Below are 15,713 nucleotides of genomic sequence, written 5' to 3'. Positions count from 1 at the left end.
CGTGCTTCATGCACCTTCCAACGCCATCCTACAATGGCGAATTCTATCAGTTACAAACGACTCCGTGCACAATGTCATCATGTTATCAAAGAAAGCAAAAAGGCTTGCTGGGTGGCTTTCACCAGTTCATTCAGCAGTTTTACTCCTTCGGTTGCCTGGGGTGGCGTGCGCCAGCTATCTGGCACCGAGATCCACTCCCCGATTTCTGGCCTGACTGTAGTGAATGAAGTCCTTGTGGATCCTGAGGATATCTCAAATGCCTTCGGCCGCTTTTTCGTGAAGGTTTTGAGCTCTGCCCATTACCACCCTGCCTTCTTCCCCCGAAAACAAGCAGAGGAGGCACGGCCACCTTCTTTCCAGTCTTTGAATTGTGAAAGTTAGGACAATGCCACCTTCAGCGTGCGGGAACTCGAAAGTGCACTCGCCCGGTCCCGATCCTCTGCTCCGGGGCTCGATGGTATCCATATTCAGAAGCTGAAGAACCTTTCTCTGGCAGGTAAAGGCTTTCTTGAAACATGTCTCTGCAACATCCTTTCTTTCGGGAGTGCTGGTTCTGCAAGGTTCGCAGGAGAGCTTCTGTAAAGTTTGGAAGGTAGGAGACGAGGTACTGGCAGAAGTAAAGCTGTGAGGACGGTGCGTGAGTCATGCTTGGGTCGCTCAGTCAGTAGAGCACTTGCCCGCGAAAGGCAAAGGTCCCAAGTTCGAGTCTCGGTCCAGCACACAGTTTTAATCTGCCAGGAAGTTTCATATCGGCACACACTCTGCTGCAGAGTGAAATACTCATTCTGGAAAGGCTTTTTTCTTAGTGCCTATAATCGCATCTGAACTGAAGGTCATGTTCCCACATGCTGGTGTGCAGCAATTGTTGTTCCCATACCCAAACCAGGAAACGACAAACACCTTCCTTCCACTTATTGCCCCATCTCCCTTACCAGCTGTGTCTGCAAGGTCATGGAGTGCATGGTAAATTCTCGATTGGTTTGGCTCCTTGAACCTTGATGCTTCCTTACCAATGTTCAATGTGGCTTTCGTAGGCGCCGCTCTACTGTTGACCACCTAGTTACCTTGTCGACCTTTTTACGTAAGCGCCAGACGTTGGCTGTGTTCTTCGATTTGGAGAAGGCTTACGACACCTGTTGGAGGGCGGGCATTCTCTGCACCATGCACACTTGGGGCCTTCGCGGTCACCTCCCTCTTTTTATTAATGCATTTTTAATGGATCGAATGTTCAGGGTACGTGTGGGTTCTGTTTTGTCAGATGCCTTTCGCCAGGAGAATGGGGTGCCCCAGGGCTCCGTTTTGAGCGTGGCCCTTTTTGCTGTAGCTATCAACCCAATAATGGATTGCCTTCCAGCTGACATTTCAGGCTCCCTTTTCATGGACGACTTTACGATCTACTGCATCACTGAGAGAACATGTCTCCTGGAGCGCTGTCTTCAGCGTTGTCTAGACCGTGTATATTCCTGGAGTGTCCCTAATGGTTTCCGTCTTTCTGGTGAGAAAACGGTCTGTATAAACTTCTGGCGTTACTAACAGTTTCTTCCACCATCCCTTCATCTCGGTCCCGTTGCTCTCCCATTCGTGGAGACAACAAAATTTTTAGGTCTTACATTTGACAGGAAACTTTGCTGGTCTCCACATATGTCTTACTTAGCTGCTCGTTGTACACGTTCCCTAAATGTCCTCCGTTTTCTCAGTGGTACGTCATGGGGAGCAGATCGAATGGTCCTGCTTCGCTTATATCGGTCCATTGTCTGATCAAAGCTGGATTATGGGAGATTTGTCTACTCTTCTGCCTGGCCAAGTTGGTGTGCCTGGGAATGAAGCTGCGGGCAAGGCTGCTGTCCTCCTGCCTCGGACAGCTTCCTTTTGTGTCCCATCAACTGATGTTAATGGGGTTCTTTGTCGGTGCGTTTCATCACTGTGGCATGAGGCTTGGTCCTCTCTCTATGAAAATAAGCTTAGAACCATCAAACCGATCCCGACAGCTTGGGCGACCTCCTCACGCTGTTCCCGTCGAGAGGAGGTCATTTTGGCCGGGTTGTGGATTGGGCATTGCCAATTTAGCCACCGCTACCTGTTGTCCGGTGACCCCGCCCCGCAGTGCCCCTGTGATCATCCATTGACCGTGCACCATGTTTTATTGTCCTGTTTCTGTTTTATTCACTCTCGTGTTGTCCTGTGTCTGCGGTCTACCTTACAGGAACTTTTAGCTGATGACGCTTGAGTAGCTGCTCGTGTCCTTAGTTTTATTACATTGATGGCCTTGTCCAAAAAGATCTAACTCTTTTATTTTGTTTATCTGCGTCTTTTTATGTACCTTCTGGTGTTGCCCCCTTATGTTTTTCTACGCTATTAGTACACTACCGTTTGTGACTGGGCGCTAATGACCTTAGTAGTTGAGCACCTTAAAAAAAAAATAACAACAACAACACTTGACACTCCATTTTCTAACATCCACAGCTCCATTCACTATCTCTGAATGACAAAATGGCATAGTGTAAATTGAAATAGCACCAGTGAACTACAAATAAAATATGACAATCGATAAGTAAACCCATAGTGACCGGAATACATATGTGCATAAGAAAAATTCTATGAACTAATGCATCCAGCTAATATTAAGAGTAAAACTTTTTTCTGTTAATTGTATTACAATCCAGTCAGCTGTAATACTACCATCCAGTTGTGTTTGTCAGAAGAGTACCAGTTAATGTACAGCTGCTTTATTTTCTCTGCAGATGAAATGTAACCTACGGCATCCTCCAGGGAATGAAATATATAGGAAAGATAGCATCTCATTCTTCGAGATAGATGGCCGTAAAAACAAGGTGTACGCGCAGAACCTCTGCTTGTTGGCGAAGCTCTTCCTCGACCACAAGACGCTCTACTACGACACGGACCCGTTCCTGTTCTACGTAATGACGGATGCTGATGCCCGTGGCTTCCACATAGTCGGCTACTTCAGCAAGGAGAAGGAGTCGACGGAAGACTATAACGTAGCCTGCATCCTGACTATGCCCCCTTACCAGCGGAAAGGGTATGGGAAACTCCTCATAGAATTCAGTAAGTACTACATCACACTTTTCATTAGATCGTAAGGTTATGATGTAGACGTAAGGGGAAGTAAATATGTTGCACTGGAGGAATGATTTCGTTTGTGAAAGAAGGCAGTACACAGTCTTTCTTTAAAAGACTCTCTTAAAGTCCGTGAAGAATGCTCTTGGTCTGTGTAAGGTAGATGCCTGCTGTATTCTGTGCAGTTGTAGTCTCTCATAAACCAGTCAGACCCTTAGCACTGCAGATGATTGTTGTACAGAGCATAAGCATCATACATGTTTACAACAGCGAAGAAAATCTGCAATTTCAGAACATTGGCTTAGTACAGGTCATAACAACCCAAAGATTCTGACGTGTTATTAAGGAACAATTTGAGATGCAAGTGGCCTCATACATAATGCTTGAATGGAATGAGGATAATTAAGATGAACTTATTTAGTGATTTGAGAGAGAATTTTTTACAAAATTTTCGTAGCCAAGTGAAGAAGGGAATTGGCCAAGTGGGGTATCAAATTGATCGAGTGTGAAGTCTAGTTTTGCAAAGAAAGATTTAATTCCTTGGGTGTAATCAGGGTAACTAAGAAGAAATTGACGTGATTTTAGGGAAATAAAAATCTTTCATGAATACTTGCTGCTAGCTTTGTAAATCAAGTGTTAAAAAATATCATATCACAGCAGAAAATTAAACTTTCCTTTTTTTTAAAAAATCTATATACTCTTAATGATAATAGAATACCAGTCCATGTTTATATATAGGGTGATTATAATTAAAGTAAAACTTTCAAACTACTGTAGAAATAATACCACTGGTCAGAATGACGTCAAATTGCAACGGAATATTATCGGAGAAGGGGAAAACATATGGCAGAAGAAAAATAAATAGTTACAAAATGTAGCAATAGATGTTGCTGTAAGCATCATAATTTAATAGTGGTCAACTACAGATGACAAATGAATAATACAACAGTGCCTAAGATGTATGTTTGACGTTAAACAAACTGTACTACTCAGTGTGCATGGATGTACAGGTGTGATACTGTTAGTTACGTAAGCTCATTCACCACAGCAAGGTCATATCACATCAGATGGGAAAAATCGGTTTTTAATTGTCCCGAGGCCAAAAACCACATAAAAAGCATCACTCACATTGGTTTTTAATTATCCTGAGGCCAAAACCTGCATAAAAGCATCAGTCACATTGGTTTTTGATTGTCCTGAGGCCAAAAACCGCATAAAAAGTATAAATCAAAATCAAATCAGATTATTAATTTCCTAGCGCAAAACATGTTCAATATGCTGTCCACCTGTTTTCTGCAACAGGTTGAAATTGAGAAACACCATGTTCCACAACTGACCGGAGTGTTTCTGGGGTCATGTGCAGAATGTGTTGCACAATGCATGCCTTCAATGCAGCTAAGTTTGCAATCAGAACACTGAACACAACACCTTTCATATAGCCCCACAGCCAGAAGTCATGCGGATTAAGATCACGTGATTGGGATGGCCAGGCTGTAGGGAAATGAAGGCTGATAATTTTAGCATTTCCGAAATGGTGCTTAATTAGCTGCATAACTGGATTTGCAATGTGTGGAGGTGCACCTTCTTTCATAAAAATGATCCCATGTACACACCCACGCTGCTAGAGAGCTGGAATGATGCGGTTGCGCAAAAGATAGTCACATTGCTGACCAGTGATGGTACAGGTAACAGCACCGGAAGCACTTGTCTCTTCGAAGAGATATGGCCCTATGATAAATGATGCCATAAAACCACACAACACAGTAACATTCCAGGATGAAGTGGTACCGGTTGATTTGCGTGTGGATTTTCTGTTGCCCATACTCGACAATTCTGTGTATTGACATTTCCTATCAGATGGAAGAGGGCTTCATCTGTTCACAAAATTTTCCAAGGCCAATCGTTGTCCACGTCCATGTGAGCAAGAAATTCTAAAGCAAAGGTCTCTCTTGCTGGCATATCAACAGGAAGCAACTCGTGCACGGGGGTAATTTTGAATGGATAGAAAAGAAGGATGTTTCATAGGATTTTACGCACCGTGCTCACGGGTATGTCCAGTGTTCGGGCAATTCTCCGTGCACTGCACATTTGCATGGCACCACTCGTCTCCATCTGCATTGCTGTGGCCACTGCTTCCACTGATGTCAAGTCAGTTTGTTTCCTCCCTCTACCAGGTCACACATCCCCCCCCCCCCCCCCCCCCAGGGGGTCCACAACTCTTCTGTGGATACGTGCGTAGCGAGCACGGGACCCCGAGCTAATGTGGCCCTCCTTCCTTTCCGGGCTGCATACCTTCCTTTTCCACATCCTTCCCCCCCACCTTCGCCCCCCCCCCCCCTCCCCTCACCGCCGCCTCTTCCCTTCCCTTTCTCCCCCTCTGGGAGTACGTTTTGTGCCTAAGTCCGGAGACGGACGCTCGAAAGTGTAACGCTTTCTTCGCTTTCTCTGCTTGCAAATCTTCGTCCTTCCTTTGTCCTTCTCTTTTCCTTACCTCTTCTCTTTACCCTTTTCTCCGATGCGGTGTTTGAGACCTCTCTTCTTTCCTTTCCCTTTCTTTGTTTTTCCCATTCTCTTTTTTCCTCCCTGTGCGTGTCTGAAGGCCGTCCCACGCACTTTCATGCGTAGCCGGTGACGGGGTAATGCGTAATTCCCCGCCCCGGGTAGACAGGTAGGACACGTACGTACCCCCTGGTAATGGCCAGGCCCAGGGAGGGGTGATTACCCGAGCTGATACCTTCCGAAAGTGCCGACTGGTCCCTCCGTCCGTTTCTTGGGAGGTGTGAACAATCACCTAAGGCGGGAATGCCCTCAGAGAGGGCCCCCACAAGGGAGGAGCGCGCCATCGGAGACACCGGTAATCATGGGGGATACTTCCGCAATGGTTTCCTCATCTTCTCCTAAGTCTGCTCACAAGCGTAAGTTCAATGAGTCTCAGCCACAGACAGTTCTTCCATCGTTGCCACAGTTCCTTGTTGTTTCTCGGTCTGACGAAGGTCACGACTTCTCCACGGTCAACCCTTTCATTATTCAGAAAGGTGTCGACGCAATTGCAGGTCCTGTAAAGTCTTGTTCCAGATTACAGAATGGCATCTTGTTGTTAGAAACAGTCAGTGCCCTCCAGGCACAAAAATTGCTGCGTACCTCACTGCTCCACACCTTCCCTGTCCGCATTTTAAATTCCTCTTGTGGAGTCGTTTATACACGCTCCCTCGACGGATTGTCTGACGAGGAAAGTCAACACTACCTGTCTGACCAGGGCGTAATGGCTGTTCATAGAGTCATGAAAAGGGTTGACACGAACATCGTTCCAACCCACACTGTCTTCTTGACATTTGACAGAGTTCAACTCCCATCGAAAATAAAGGCAGGCTGTGAGATAATTTCCATTCGCCCCTATGTCCCAAACCCTAAGCGTTGCTATCGGTGCCAGCGGTTCAATCATACCAGCCAGTCCTGTTCCAACCCAGCCAAATGTGTTACAGGAGGGTGCTTGTCCACCTCCATCCCCTCGTTACATCAACTGTATGGGTGACCACGCTGCTTCCTCTCGAGATTGCCCCATTTTTAAAGACAAAAAGCTCATCCAGGAAATGAGAGTGAAGGAAAAGGTGTCGACCTTTGCTGCTCGAAAATTATTTGCCGGTCGAAAGCCCACTGTGCCTCAGACATGTAAATACAGCACTGTCCTTGCCTCTCCTTGGCCAACAAAGGAGGCAGCCACGCAGACTTGTGATCTCACCTTTAGTGCCACGGTCGTCAGATCGGCCAGCGCAAAGATTGCCCATTCAACCTCCCCATTTTCGCCTGCTCACTCTATGGCTCACCCTTCATTGGGTTCTGCTAAATCTCGATCCCAAAGGTCAGACACCCGGCCTTCCAAGAAAGAGCATACTCGTGAAGATTTTTTACGTACCCCAACTTCACAACCATCGGTTCCTCGTTCATCTAAACATCATGTTTCCAAGAAGGCTAATAAGAAACCCAGTTCCTCTCCTTCTCCGCCACGGCGTGTCTCATCTACAGCACCACCTGGCGGTAAACGCCCTCGGCCGTCTTCTGTGTCGCCGAGACGCACTGCTGGCGGCCGATCAACTGGCCGATCGCTGGTGGCAGGAGCTGCTCCTGAACAACCTATGGATCAGGATCTTCTGCCTTTGGCTGAGTGCCGTTCCATGCTGTTGGTCGCAAGCTCTGAGCAGTCGTTGAGTTGACGGCAACCTTGGTCACATTCTTCCATTTTCTGTCCATTATCCATTGGAATATCCGCGGCATTCGAGCCAATTGGGATGAATTGATGATCCTCTTACGATCCTACTCGCCGATCATCTTCTGTCTTCAGGAAACAAAGCTGCGTCCCCACAACCGCTTTGTTTTCCCCCATTTTCAGTCAGTTCGATTTGATCTCCCCTCTGTTGAAGGCACTCCAGCACATGGAGGACTCGTGATTCTTCTCCATAATACTCTCCATTATCACCCAATCCCCTTAAACACTTCCTTCCAAGCAGTCGCTGTCCGTCTATCCCTCTCGGGATACACCTTCTCTCTTTGTACTGTATACATTCCATCGTCCACATCAATGGCACGAGCTGATCTCCTTCATCTTCTTGGTCAGCTTCCACCCCCCTATTTGCTGGTTGGGGACTTCAATGCCCACCACCCGTTTTGGGGATCTCCACATCCTTGTCCGCGTGGCTCACTATTGCTAGACGTCTTCCACCAAGCGGATCTTGTTTGCCTCAACACTGGGGACCCTACACTTTTGTCTGCCCCCACGACAAATTTCTCTCATTTGGACCTTTCGGTCGGTACTGTTCCGCTAGCTCGGCGCTTCGAATGGTTCGCCCTTGCTGATACACACTCGAGTGACCACTTTCCATATGTCCTTCGATTGCAGCCACAACTGCCATATATGCGCCTGAGACGCTGGAAGTTTGCCCCAGCCGATTGGACACTTTTTTCGTCTCTAGCGACATTCGATGACCGTCACTTTCCTAGCGTCGACAATGAGGTCACTCATATTACAGATGTTATTCTTACAGCTGCGGAACGTTCAATACCTCGCACCTCCGAATTGCCCCGGCGCCCCCCAGTTCCTTGGTGGAACGAGGCATGCCGTGACGCAATATGTGAGCAGCGACATGCTCTTCGCGTTTTCAGACACCATCCTACATTGGCCAACTGTATCCCCTATAAGCAGTTCCGTGCGTGGTGCTGTCGCATCATCCGCGATAGCAAGAAGGCAAGCTGGGACTTCTTTACTTGCTCATTTAACACTTTCACTCCCTCCTCGGAAGTTTGGAGTTGGTTTTGATGGTTATCAGGCGCGCCTAGTTTCTCCCCGGTCTCTGGGCTCACTGTCGCGCATGATACATTAGTGGACCCCGTCGCAATTTCTAACTCATTGGGTCAACACATTGCTGAGATTTCGAGCTCTTCAAATTACCCACCAGCGTTTCTTCCGAAGAAACATGCAGCGGAAGTGCGACCTCTTGCTTTCTCATCTCAAAATCGCGAAAGCTACAATACTGTTTTCTCCATGCGGGAACTCCAACATGCACTCTCTTCTTCTCGCTCCTCTGCCCCAGGACTGGCTGGTATCCACATCCAAATGTTGCTGCATTTATCATACCATAGTCTGTGTTATCTCCTTCTCCTTTATAATCGAATTTGGACCGACAGTACTTTTCCCAGACGATGGCAGGAAGCTATCGTCGTTCCTGTTCCGAAACCTGGAAAGGACAAACATCTCCCCTCTAGCTATCGCCCCATTTCTCTCACGAGTAGTGTATGTAAGGTTTTGGAGCGTGTGGTGAATTGCCGTTTAGCTTGGTGGCTGGAGTCCAGCAGTCTTTTAACACCTGCCCAATGCGTTTCCGAAAGCATCGTTCTGCAGTTGACCATCTTGTTGCTCTCTCCACTTATATCATGAACAATTTTCTCCGGAAACGCCAAACAGTAGCAATATTTTTTGATCTGGAGAGAGCATACGATATCTGTTGGAGGACAGGCATCCTCCGCACACTGTTCTCTTGGGGCTTTCGGAGTCGGTTGCCCCTTTTTCTTCGCGAATTTATGGCAGAGCGCACATTTAAAGTGCGGGTGAACACTACTCTCTCCCGTACTTTCTCCCAAGAAAACGGGGTACCCCAGGACTCCGTGCTAAGTGTTGTACTGTTTGCCATTGTCATAAATCCAATTATGGATTGTCTCCTTCCTGATGATCTCGGGCTCCCTCTTTGTGGACGATTTTGCGATCTACTACAGCTCTCAACGGACCAGCCTTCTTGAACGGCGTCTTCAAGGATGTCTCGATCGCCTCCACTCGTGGAGCATCGAAACCAGCTTCCGTTTCTCACCCAGTAAGACCGTTTGTGTTAATTTTTGGCGACGTAAGGAGTTTCTTCCACCTTCCTTACATCTAGGAACTGTCAACCTTCCGTTTTCGGACGCCGCTAAATTCTTGGGTCTTATGTTTGACAGAAAACTGTGCCAGGGTGTATACGATCCGGGAAAAACCCGGGAATTTTTTCATCCGGGAGAAAACCGGGAAAAACCCGGGAAATTTTTAGAATTCCGGGAATTTTTCGTTATTTTAGGTTTCAGTTAAATTTTTGTAATCTTGACTGATAAGAATCGATACTCTAAGAAAGGATATTACTCTATCCCGCTACTGCAGAATAATACTACAACAATAAAACGTGAACGAGAAAAAAATGTGTAAATAATACATAAATAGCAAAGGAAATGTGCCATATACAACAACAAAACACAGTGCTCATACAAACGTTTGCCAACAGCAAAATGTGTCAAAGGCGTTAGGAAGACTATGCAATGCTTCATAAGAACAAAATGTCTCCGATGAGTGTGACGTCACAACTGTTTAACTAGATTAGTTATAGCAGTTACGAGCGGTCTCATGCGCATGCGCAGTTGAGTGGTGGGGCAAACCGATGTTGTTGTTGTTGTTGTTGTTGTCGTCGTCGTCTTCAGTCCTGAGACAGGTTTGATGCAGCTCTCCACGATGTATCTGACCCGAATGACAATTGAGGGGAGAGGAGGGGGGCGCCAAATTCATATTCTTGAGAAGAAAAAAATTGTATTTCACAAACAGTCTAGCATCCAGCGCACGTTGAAACGCATCCCTGTTGGTTTTTGAACACACTCTGTAAGTTGATTTCTGAATGAATCATAAGTTAATATTTGAATGCGTGCCTAGTGTACGTGATGTCTGTCAGGGGAATCCTCGTCACGTCTAGAAATAAACTTTCCTGCAAGCAAAAGGGGACCAGGTTGTACGAGCTGAGCGGAGTAAAGCCGATCGAGTGAACGCCAACCGCTGTCTGATTATATGGTTGATTGAGTTTGGAATGATCAGCTTTGTTATAATTACTAGCGAAATCCATAGTCAGACTACCAGAGTGGAAATAAACGACTAACAGGAAAGAAAGATTACGTATTATCTTCTCGGTGTATCCAAGAAAATGAAATTTTGTCAGAAAATTTTTGGCCAGATCGCTACACTAGTAAGGGCGAGTTGTACAGTCCCCGTCTAGCAGCCGCTTAACTTATATTCTGGAAGTAGCGCGGAAAGTGGTTTGTACGAACATAACAACGCCTAACCGGAGAATAATCAGGGATAACTAAACCGGTGATTCTGGCAGGGTTAGTGAAGTTAACCGGCGAGTAAATTTTAACAAAGGCAGGAATAGTTCCAGAATTAGTCATGACAAGATTGTTTGTTAGGACGTGGAAGGAGAAGAAACGGGGACATCAAACCAATTAGGGAAGAACATTAAATTGTTTGCTTGTAGTAGGCGTAATAGGCATTTTATGTTGGTCTTCGTGAATTATATTCTGTCGTGTTATAAAAATGACCATTTGTGCCAAAACAGTCTCGTTTATTTGGTGTATGTTACAATTTCTGCAGTGTTAGAAAGACCTATTGTGTTTTATCTAGCCGACAGTGACATAATAAATGTAATCAGATCGAGAAACCACACCAGTCATGGGTACTATTTGTATTAACAGCTTACACAGTATTAGACAACGATATTTCGGCCTCTTTTCTTTTATGACATAGCGTAAGATCTTTTAATGTCTTACACATACGAACATACGGGCTTCCTGCGTCATCGTAGCTGCCATAGCGCGGTGGCGCCTGTTATCTGGCGCTCTCTGACGACTGCTGAAACGAACCTGTTTCAAACAGGTCGCAGGAAAAATTGCGAATGGTGGTTTGAAAATCGTTACTTTCAAAGTAAATTTTCTTTTTCGCGAGTGGAACTGCGTGTGAGAGTGTACGATGAATTCCTTAAATCACAGAGCGTTTGATGACGAGCCATTAGAAGTATTTCGAGCCCATATCAGACAATCGTGTCGTTATTATGAGCAAATTGCTGTAGTGCTACGGGAAGCTCTCGCTCCTCTGCGGTAGCTAATTTATTTGTGGAAAACTTTGATAAGAATTCACTGGACTCGGCAAAAAATTTTACTAGCACATTTGTGTGATGTATCTTAAAGTGTAACACGGACAAGAAAAATCAACATTATATGTGAAAGCTTAGCTTCTGTTGCAGCTTATTAATCTTGGAGACCAATTTTATACGTGAAAGCTTTGCTGTTCTTGTAGCAACACTATGTATATTAATTTAAAACATTAACTTTTCCTGTTTGTGTATCCGCGCTACTTAATAGTGATGTTGCTATTAGCGGACTACATCACGTGTCCTATGCTCTGAATATCCGCTGTCCCGGCTGGTACCCTGAGTTTCGTTTTTTAAAGTGCTGGGAAATTCTACGCCCATGTATAAAAACATAACCATTCAAAGAATTGATAAGTTTTACAGTTCCGAGGGAAAATATACTGTCACTTAATAACACGGAAAAAGTGTGTTTTCATCCGGGAGAAAGTGTATTTTTAATCGGGAAATCCGGGAAAAATCCGGGAATTTTTTTTCCTTGTCCACGTATACACCCTGTGTGCTGGTCCTCCCACGTTTCCTATCTTTCGGCTCGCTGTCTGCGATCGCTCAACACCCTCCGTGTCCTGAATGGTACCTCCTGGGGAGCGGACCGAGTGCTCCTTCTCCGCCTCTATCGTGCCTTAGTGCGCTCGAAATTGGACTATGGAAGCATAGTTTACTCTTCTGCTCGGCCGTCTATTCTTCGGCGTCTCGACTCTATCCACCACTGTGGATTACGTTTAGTGTCTGGAGCTTTTTACACTGGCCCTGTGGAAAGCCTTTATGCTGAGACTGCTGAACCTCCACTGTCCAATCGGCGAGCTGTCCTTCTAAGTCGTTATGCTAGCCATTTGTCTTCCATGCCTGCTAATCCGGCCCATGACATTTTTTTCGACGCCTCCTTGGATTTAGGGTATGCAGGCCGCCCTTCCTCCCTACTACCACCGTGAGTCCGCTTCCGTCAACTGCTCCATTCTCTTTCCTTCCGCTTTCCTACAACTTCCTTGACAACTTGGGGTACAGGACCACCTTGGCTCCGTCGCCGGACCTGCCTGCTCCGTGATCTTTGTCAGTTTCCCAAGGATGGTACCCCTTCACTTGTTTATCGTCGGGCATTTTCTGCTCTATGCGCACAAATGAAGGGTGCCACATTTATTTACACTGATGGCTCAAAAACATCGTTTGGTGTGGGGAGTGCCTATATTGTTGGCGACACCCCAAATCGATTTCGGCTTCCCGACCAGTGTTCGGTTTATACTGCGGAGGTTTACGCTGTTCTCCAGGCTGTCCAATACATCCGTCGCCATCAGCGGATACAGTATGTTATCTGTTCAGAGTCTCTCAGCTCTCTCCTCAGTCTACAAGCTCTCTACCCTGTCCACCCTCTGGTCCACCGGATTCAGGACTGCCTACGCTTGCTCCACTTGGGCGGCATTCCTCTGGATCCCAGGGCACGTTGGTATCTGTGGAAATGAGGCGGCCGATATAGTGGCCAAGGCTGCAGTCTCTCTTCTTCGGCCAGCTATTCGCACGATTCCCTTCGCCGATCTACGGAGTGTTTTATGTCGTCGTGTTGTTCTTTTATGGCATGCACATTGGTCGACACTGCTCCATAATAAATTGCGGGATCTCTTCCCTGTGCTTGGACCTCTTCCTCCCGAGCGCGTCGTCGGGAGGAGTTAATTTTAACTAGACTCCGGATAGGGCGCTATCTTTTTAGCCATCGACATCTTTTAAGCGGCGATCCTCCCCCACTCTGTCCCCACTGCTCTCAGCTGTGGACGGTAAGACACCTTTTACTTGAGTGCCCCTATTTTACTCTGTTACGCGCCCATCTACAGCTGTCGCCTGAAATATCGTCCATTTTAGCAGATGACACGCACTCAGCCGATCACGTACTCGAGTTTATTAGTGACAGTGAGATGACGTCAGTCATTTAAAGCTCTTTTTGGGGACAACCAACCCCTTTCTGTAGTGTTTTTTAAGCTTTCCTTCTGCTTTTAGTTTCTCCAATTTTTTGAGTTTCGTTCCCATTACTGCTGGTTTCCATTTTCGTTTTTTACCTTTTCCTAAGCCACAGACCGGGCGCTAATGACCATAGCAGTTTTGCGCCCTAAAAACAAAAATGGTCACACATCAAAAGAACCTATCTTTTCGAATTTCCGAATCATTTTCTCTGGACCCACGGCAGTCATCGGACCAACGCCTTTTTTTCGACCCTTCGGTGTACACAACTTCTGCAGAGCAATGTGTGCAGTCATCATTATTGTAATACAGCTTTACAAGCAGAGTGCGATCCTGCATTGAGACGGTTATGGCGAATGTCGCAGATGCGAAAGGAGGAAAAGTCATGTACCCGGTGTGTTTATACCAACTTCAGTGGATCATGCGCATGACAGGTATTTTCATTTAGTATTCTGAGACATACAGCGTCATCTATTGATCAATTTTCACACTATTTTCCCTCTTCTACGATAATATTCCATTGCAATGTGATGTCATTCTGACCAGTGGTGGTATTTCTACATTGTTTTGAAAGCTTTGTGAGAAAAACTTGAAAATAAAAAATGGAAGAAATGGCAAATGGTTTGTGAAATGATTTATCTAAAAGTAAGAAACAAAACAGACGAGAGAAATATTTGATGTTCGAAATAATCTGCAGCAAATGCGATGTTTATGGAGAATTTAAATTTCAGTGTATAACTTAGAATTGTAAAGAGTACTAGCTGATATCTGTCTGCCTTACATGATTTTGAACATCATTCAGAGATGCTTAAAACATTTCTCCAATCTACCGTATTTCTTATTTTTAGCTAATTATTGCACAAAACATTTGAGAACCACTATTTCAAAAAGAAATGTCTATTGTTAAATATACAGTGCCAGTTATTATACCTCTCTATGGTAGAGACTAACAAATTTAACTATTATTATTTTTTATTTTAAGGCTACGAACTGTCAAAGTTTGAAGGCAAGACGGGATCTCCAGAGAAGCCCCTCTCGGACCTGGGGCTGCTCTCGTACCGTAGCTACTGGGCTCAGACCATCCTCGAATTCCTGATCAACGTCAAGCCTGTGGGGGAGAATGAGAAACCCCTCATCACTATCAAGTAAGTGACAAGTAAACTTGCAAATGAGGGCAAAAGCTTGCAAAATTTGTATTCTTGTCGTACATATGTAAGAATGTTTATAATCGGAGGAAAAAAATTACAAATGGACAGAATGGCTGTCCAGTACTTGCCTTCAAGAGGCAAAATTCCAATACTGTCCATAAACATGTTTAAGAGTTGGTTAAAAGTGTACTTACAATGTCAGTAGCTCATGTGTTGCATGCTGATATTAGCTGCCCCAGATATACATCCATCAGTGCCATAACCTACTTGTATGTCTTACTTCCAATTTTGCCGAATATTCTGACGCCATTTTTATATTCTAACTTAACAAAATACTGACTAACTTTTATTTTTTTACAAACCATAGAAAATTGTGAATGAGAATCTCATTGACTAAGTGCATCAGACTCATGATTCATTGTGTTGACTCCCTACAGTTCATGACGGGAACTGTTACCGACAGCAGTAACAGTGGAAACGCCTACACTGTAAGTGCACTTTTACCAAAAGTGATAAACTATTCTTAGGTTTTGGAGCTGTTAGTTCCTTACAGAGGGAAGAAGATATGTCAGGTAAGGTTAGAAAGGAGGGCTAGGTCAGTTTTGAACACCTACATCAAAAAGTAAATCATTAGTGAGAAAGATAAATGTAAAACATTAAAATAAATAAAAGTTTTTGAGCATTTTGTTTATACAGATCACAGAAGGTCACTACAATGGTTATGACATACCTAATAGCTGCACATTTATCCTTTGATTGTAAAATAATCCATTGTAATATGCACCCTAAAACAAATAAAAAGGTGGGCGAGTTCCATCACGAAGTAATTATCCAAATGGGATGGAAATCAGTAGATGTGAAGTACATGTACAGGCAAGTGATTTATTCAAGAGGAAGGGCTTTACAAATTCAGCAAGAAAAAATGCATTAATCCACATCTGGCCCTTACACAAGCAGTTATTTGGCTTGGCATTGGCTGATAAGAGTTATTGTATGTCCTCCTGAGGGGTAATGTATCAAATTCGGTCCACTTGGTGTTTTGGATTGTCAAAATCCCAAT

The 15,713-nt window shown here is 45.1% G+C and overlaps 1 protein-coding gene across 1 annotated transcript in view; it reads left to right on the top strand.

The window, feature by feature from the left end:
* LOC126106889 (histone acetyltransferase Tip60-like) overlaps window positions 1-15,713 on the top strand; it is a 125,258-nt gene that overhangs the window by 89,951 nt on the left and 19,594 nt on the right. The window contains exons 7-8 of the mRNA XM_049913299.1: window positions 2,742-3,066; window positions 14,488-14,650. Of these exons, the coding sequence (XP_049769256.1) occupies window positions 2,742-3,066; window positions 14,488-14,650 (488 nt within the window). The remainder of the gene's footprint in view (window positions 1-2,741; window positions 3,067-14,487; window positions 14,651-15,713) is intronic.

The sequence above is a fragment of the Schistocerca cancellata genome, chromosome 10 (genome assembly GCF_023864275.1).
Source record: "Schistocerca cancellata isolate TAMUIC-IGC-003103 chromosome 10, iqSchCanc2.1, whole genome shotgun sequence".
NCBI classification, from domain to species: Eukaryota; Metazoa; Arthropoda; class Insecta; order Orthoptera; family Acrididae; genus Schistocerca; species Schistocerca cancellata.
This window is presented reverse-complemented; position numbering and strand designations above follow the sequence as displayed.